This window comes from Lactuca virosa, chromosome 3 (assembly GCF_052849685.1).
Source record: "Lactuca virosa cultivar CGN04683 chromosome 3, Lactuca_virosa_CGN04683_v6, whole genome shotgun sequence".
Taxonomy (NCBI): domain Eukaryota; kingdom Viridiplantae; phylum Streptophyta; class Magnoliopsida; order Asterales; family Asteraceae; genus Lactuca; species Lactuca virosa.
The window spans coordinates 293477248-293483894 of NC_136428.1; the positions used below are offsets into that span (position 1 = coordinate 293477248).

At 34.6% G+C, this 6647-nt stretch overlaps 1 protein-coding gene across 1 annotated transcript; it reads right to left on the bottom strand.

The window, feature by feature from the left end:
- Positions 1-3816: 3816 nt before the first annotated feature.
- On the bottom strand, positions 3817-5162 carry LOC145164674 (uncharacterized). The gene is made up of 5 exons (XM_079083383.1): positions 5137-5162; positions 4921-5047; positions 4534-4824; positions 4156-4263; positions 3817-4077 (listed from the first exon to the last, which is right to left on the bottom strand). The coding sequence occupies exons 1-5, from the start codon at positions 5160-5162 to the stop codon at positions 3817-3819; spliced, it is 813 nt and encodes a 270-aa protein (XP_078939509.1).
- Positions 5163-6647: the final 1485 nt, after the last annotated feature.

Consider the following 6647-nt stretch of genomic DNA (forward strand, 5'->3'; position numbering starts at 1 on the left):
AATTTCTTTCATTAGTCATTAAACCCAAATTTTCGTTCTTTCTTCCCAAACCCAAAGCAAATACCCTTCGAATCGATCAACCCCAAAATCAGACTTCGTTTCTTCAAGCAATAACTCAAAATCGTTATCACAATCCAAACAACAACCATACAGGAACCCTTCGTACATCAACGATTTCTTCAATCAAGCCTTCGTCAGACACATGTTCATCAAATCGACTCCAAAAACAAAATCATTAGCCTTCAAAATTATCGATCATCACACCAAAGACTCCGATCGATCGACTCCAACATTAACTTTGCTTTTCATTCAATAACCCAATTCAATCCTTTGGGTAGATCTTTCACAGTTCGTTCCAAAACTATCAATTTCGACTGTGGAAACCAAATAAACGCAACAATCGACTCCAAACATTCGAAATTACACCCACAACGATTTCACTCCTTTGATTCTCCAAGCATTGATCATTCAACATCCAAGAACACGAATGTTGACTTTTTGAGTTTAACTTTTCGATTTCAATTGCCGACAAACACCAAACACAATTTTCTCAACTCAATTTACAAATCAAACACTGAATATGAAACAATTTTCATCTGTTCTTCATACGTTCTTCAATTGTTCTAGAGTGTTCTTCACAACAATTTCAAATTTTTTGATCAATTTTATCAAAATCAATGAATCATTTACCGATTTCTGATTCTAAAACCGATATCATCATAAAACGAATCATATAAACTCGTTTTCCAACTATCGAGAAGAAGAATAATGCAATTGAGAAGAAAGAAAAATTTATGATATGAAACAAAAGATCAAGAACAATAACACAAACGATGAATCTGCTTGGAATATCAGATGTACAATCCTTATATGCGTGGAATGAAAATTGAATGATTTGATCTTGTGCTGCTGAATTGAGTAATGAGCAATAATAGAACAAATTGTATGGATTGGGCTGAATTAATCACGAATAGTAATGGACTTCGAATTTAGGCTCACGATGAGGATCAGTTTGAATAAAAAAAAATTTGGCTGACTTCGAATATGATCAATATCAAATTCCAAAAGTGAATCAAAATGATTTTTGGATAAAATCTTGATTTAAACAAACAATTTCAATTGAGAATCATATCGAACAACAGAATATGAGATTGGATAGGACCTTGATCAACAAAAAATTATTGGATCACAACAAATGGGTTTTTCAAGAAAAATTTGATCCAACAAGTCAAAACGATCAAAAATCAAAAACGCAACGCACTATTCAATGAAATTAAGAGAGATCATAGAGAGAGACTCACCAAAAATGCTTCCATTGCGACAAAAGTTGCCAAACCGAGAATCGTTCTTCAAAAATCACGTTGATCTTGAAGACCCGCTCTGATACCAATTGTAGTGACATAAGAACATGGTTTGGCATGCGGAATTAAAGTTTGCACAATGAACATGGTGATTTGGGTGTTCAAGAGATGTATTGACTGTATATGGTGTTACATAAAAAGGATCTAGATCTAGACTACATAAATAACACACACTTACACACTCACTTTTACATCTCTCAAGCACACCTCTACAAGTGGACTAAACCCACCTTATATAGAGGTGTTTACATATCTCTCTCTCACTCTCTATCTCTCATGTGTCATAAGGCTAATACACCACATGCAAGTGGGTTTACAAAAGTCAAACATTACAAAGTCATTCATGGAAAACTTTGTACCCCAACACAAACCCCCCCTTAATTTTCAGAGATCTATCCAAAAACGCAAGAATCCTTCCAAGATAAGATCAAATAAGCTCCATATCTGGCAAAAATGACTGATACAATCCAAGCTCTGATACCAGTTGTAAGTCCCCAATCTGCTTGTGTATCAATCAGATCCGTTTAATGGTGCGGAATCCCAATCAAACGGATGATGCCAGATCAATAGAAGAAGAAGGAGAAGAAGAAGATGATTAATCTTTGTATGAATTGATAAGAATGAAGATCCAGATACAAGATTCACACACACACTAACACACACTAAAGCTCCTCTCTTCTCTCTTACTTTCTCTCTCTAGAACACCTTGGGTTTCACACACTTAAGCTCTCCATCTTCTTTTCCTCAATTATGCACTCCTCACCCTATATATATAAGACATGGGCCGTAAACAGGTTCACGACCGTAAACCTGTTCACGGCCGTAAACACAACCGTAAACACGTATACGGCCGTAAACACCAAGTTGTTTACGGTCCAAGACACAAAAATACATTTTCCTAGAAAAGTAAAGTATAAACCATATTTTTGACCCAACAATCTCCCCTTTGGTTTATAGCTTTCTTTTCTAATTGACCCAACAAGCTCCCCCTAAAAAGTAGCTGGCTTTTCTTGTTAATCTTCATTGGGAGCTTGGCTTCAGCGTTAATCTTCGATTTCTTCACAGCTTCAAGATGAACTTGATGAATCTTCAATGAATGACTTCATCTTGCGCAGTTGGGCTTTTCTTCAAGATTTGGCTTTGAACACACGTTGGGTGAGGAGGCTTCTTGAAAAGATTCTTGAAAAATAGCGCTTTCAGCTTGAGAATCTTGAGAGAGAATATCAGAGAGAACTAATCTTCTGGATCACTTCAGCAGGTTCATAGATAGCAGCAGACTGATTGAGGAGGCTTCAATGCAATCTGTCACATAATCTTCAAGTCAGCTTCACCTTGCTTCTGTGGTTGAAAGATTGAATGTTGGAAGAATAATCTTCATGTCTTGCTCCTTCGAATGAGAATTCTTCGATGCTCACGGATGAAGCCTTGGCTCAGAAATTTTCGATTCAGTCTCCATGAGTCTCATCTACCACTACAAGAAAAATCCGAAATAACTACGGAAAAATTCTGTAGGTAAAACATGATATTCCGTAGTTAAGTGTGATTAGAGACGGAATTTGCTGCGGAACCCATTTGTTGCAAAAATCTTCGTTACTAAACTATTGTTACGGAATCCGTAGGACCTTCGCGACGGATTTTGCAACAGACTTATTCCGTAGCAAAATAGCTATAAACTATATCCGTAGCAGTAACGTAGAAAATTAACTACAATTGTTGTCCGTAGCATGTCCGTAGCAAATTAACTACGACCCGATCTGTAGTTAATCTGTCACAAATTAACTACAATTGTTTTCTGTAGCACATCCGTTGCAAATTACTTACGACCTGATCCATAGTTAATATGTCACATATTAACTACAAACCATCCCCGTAGCTACTTTCCATAGCAAATCCACTACGGATAATGTCGTAGCAAATATTCCATAGTGAATCTACTACGATCTAATTCTGGAGCAGATAGTTGGTAGTAGATTTACTACGATCTACTTCCATAGCAAATTTACTACAATATACATTTGTAGCAAATATTCCATAGTAAATTTACCACAGCGCATTTCTGTTGCAGAAAAAATATGACAGAATAGATTCCATAGCAAAATCCATAATAATTCAACTACATAATAACAACGTAAAAATATCCATAGTAACTCTGTAAAAATATCAATAACAAAAAATAGTGACATGATTAGTTAAAAAAACATACAAAAATGATTTAATTTTTTTCTAAAGCAAATTTATAACAAAATAAAAATTCTAAAATTGCAATAACAATAAAAGAAATTACAAAAATTCTTAACAAAAAAATAGTTTGTCATCAAATGAAATACCCCTTTGTCCAAAACACCAATCAAATTAGTCTAATAGTCAAACTCAACTAGAAATCCTAAAATACAATCAATAAAAAGTGTATCCCTGATTGTTTATGTTTCTCATATCATTAACCATGTTTCTCACATCATCCAACTCCATCCTTTGTTGGTCTATGGTTTCCTCTAATTTCTGGATCTTCATCTCGAGATGATGTTTTTTCAAAACTTGTATCAGGTGAAGTGCATTTTTGAGAGGAGTTTTCACGAAAAATAGATTTTCCATATGATCCAAGCCCATAAACTCTTTTCTTACGGTCATGTCCGCCAACAGCTGTATAAAACAGTTCGCTTTCAGGTATTTCCTCTCCTAGCAATGCCAAATCCGCACGTCGAGACACAAACAAATCCTACAATGATATTGTTATTTATATTATACAAGATTTTTTTAAAATTCCTTTTATCAAGTAAATTACAAATAAACTTACATGAACTTCTTTAGCTTTTTCAACTTGAAATGTCTTTCCGTCATGATCCTTAGTATGAGTAAACATGAATAGTTCATAGCATGATGGAGCTTTTCCTGTATATTCCTCCTACATTAATACCAAATATATGTCAAATATCACCATAAGATATAATGAAAGAAATAAATTATGATACTAGACTTTAATAATTTACATTAACCAATAATAAACCAATAAAGTGGTTATATTATACAGATATTATAGGATGCTATAACACTTTTCAAAAAGTGGTCATTAGTAAAAATGAATGTAATATGCCATAATAATTAAAACATCCCTCCATTAGATGAAATGAAAATAAGATGTTAAAAATAATATTAATAGTTAAAAAAAACATACCATATCAGCAGCAATTTGTTGATGTGAAGCCGATCCACCATTATGGGTAGGTGGGGCTTTTCCACCCACTACACCTTTACGCCTGTTTTTTTTATTTTGCTCTGATTTTTTCTTGAACTCTTCTGAATCCCATATTGCATTCCAAGCATTCCATACTTGTATTTCTATGTGACATGGCTTTTCACGAGTTGGGTTTCTTTTGCTTATGTCATAGATGTATTGTCGATATCTTTCTTTGGCCTTCAGCTCCCAAGCAGCCCTGACGACTGAGTCACTAACATCAACATCCCACTAGCATTTTTTCTATAATACATAATAACAATTAAGTTATAATAAAAGAGTCGTGTGTCTAATAATTACACAAAATCATAATAATAAATAATCTACCTGAAACTCTTCCCAATAAAAATGTTTTATCTCTTCGCTTAAATTTACCCACTTATATCCATTTTCGTCCACTTTATCTAGGAATGATTTCTTAATTATGGACGAACATTTACCTGAAGGTAATAATCTACAAAACAAAAATAAAAATGCATAATAATATGAACTAATCAAACTTAAACAAAAACAATATGAAAATTAATTAGTCATTTTATTTACGCATTTGCCTGAACTTTAATATGCATGCGTTGTTCTAGTTGTGCATCTTGTTGTTCAGTAGAAACTGGTGTCGATGTGGCTGCTATGGAGGAAGGGGCAGACGATGGGGCTGTTGTAGATGAAGGGGATGACGATGCGGCTGATGTGGATGAAGGGGTTGATAGGGTACAAAACATTGGGGCTCATGTGGATGAAGGGGATGACAAGGTACTAAACAATGGGGTTGATACGGATGAAAGGGTTGATAGTGTACTAAACATTATGGGGGTAAATGTTGTCGGTGTCGATGCAGGGGCAAATGATGGTGTTGGTGTGGATGGATGGGTGGTTGTTGGGGCTGATGGAGTACCAAACAGTGGGGGGGGTAGATGTTGTCGGCCTCATAGTCGGTGTGGATGCAGGGGTGGATGCTTCATTCGTGTACCTTTGTAACAACTGATGCATATTCTTGTGTGGCCTTGTTGGATGTCCTTTCAATGGGAACGGAGACATCTCTTCTGTAATAACAAATTAGGAATGAAATATTATAAGGAAGCAAGGTTTACACATAAACAAACAAGGTATATTGAAACTGATAAAAAAATATGATAAAATCAAGAAGTATGGCAGACAACAACAAATAAATGACCGAAAATATGTACAAACAAAAATCAATGTTGGGATAGGATCCATGATTAAAACATATGGAGCTATAAGAAAATATATAATTGTCAACCTCTAACCAATTTTCTACGAGCTTTTTGTGCAGGTTGCCAGGATTAACAAAAATATTTAAAGTTTTGAATTAATACGAAATGATGTGTAATGAAAATTTTCTTGAAATAAATGGAAGTTTTTTTCCTAGAGCGACTGAATTTAATGAATCCAGCAAAAAGATAGTATTACACCAAAACGTTTGACATAAAATTGTATTCTCATTATTCTTCACCTACAATCAAGTTCTACTTATACATATTAAATTAATATTTGTGGGTCTCTTTCCTTTTAGTGTCTTCCTACTTTTCTGTAAAGCCAAATATGGTTGTCTAGTTGCACTATGTTCCTTACTGTTTACAGAGAAAGATTCTAGAATAGTAATATACAGGAATGTGAAATATATAATCAATTGACTGTATTGGAAGCATTATTAGAAGTATCGGAAAATAAATTGTATAATAAGATGTAAAGCATCGTTCGTTATCAGTCGGGTCGATGGTTTTTGTAGCAATCTCCAAGTCAGGGATCGATTCTCCAAATTGGAGATGCCAAAAGCCAAATTGGCAATCCCAATCACGAACGGGACATATTCTGATCGGTAAAACCATGTTTCAACAATCAAATTTTTAATTCGGTGGGATCTCGATGTAGAAACTAGAGAAGGTCGATCAGAATTATGTAGAAATTGTAGAAACACAAGTAAAACTACATATAAAAGATGAAGACTAGGAACAAGATGCAAGAAATAAAAGAAATTTTACCAGAATGTGTGGGAGCATGATAGTAAGAAGCAACGAACAGGCCCTAGAAGTTGA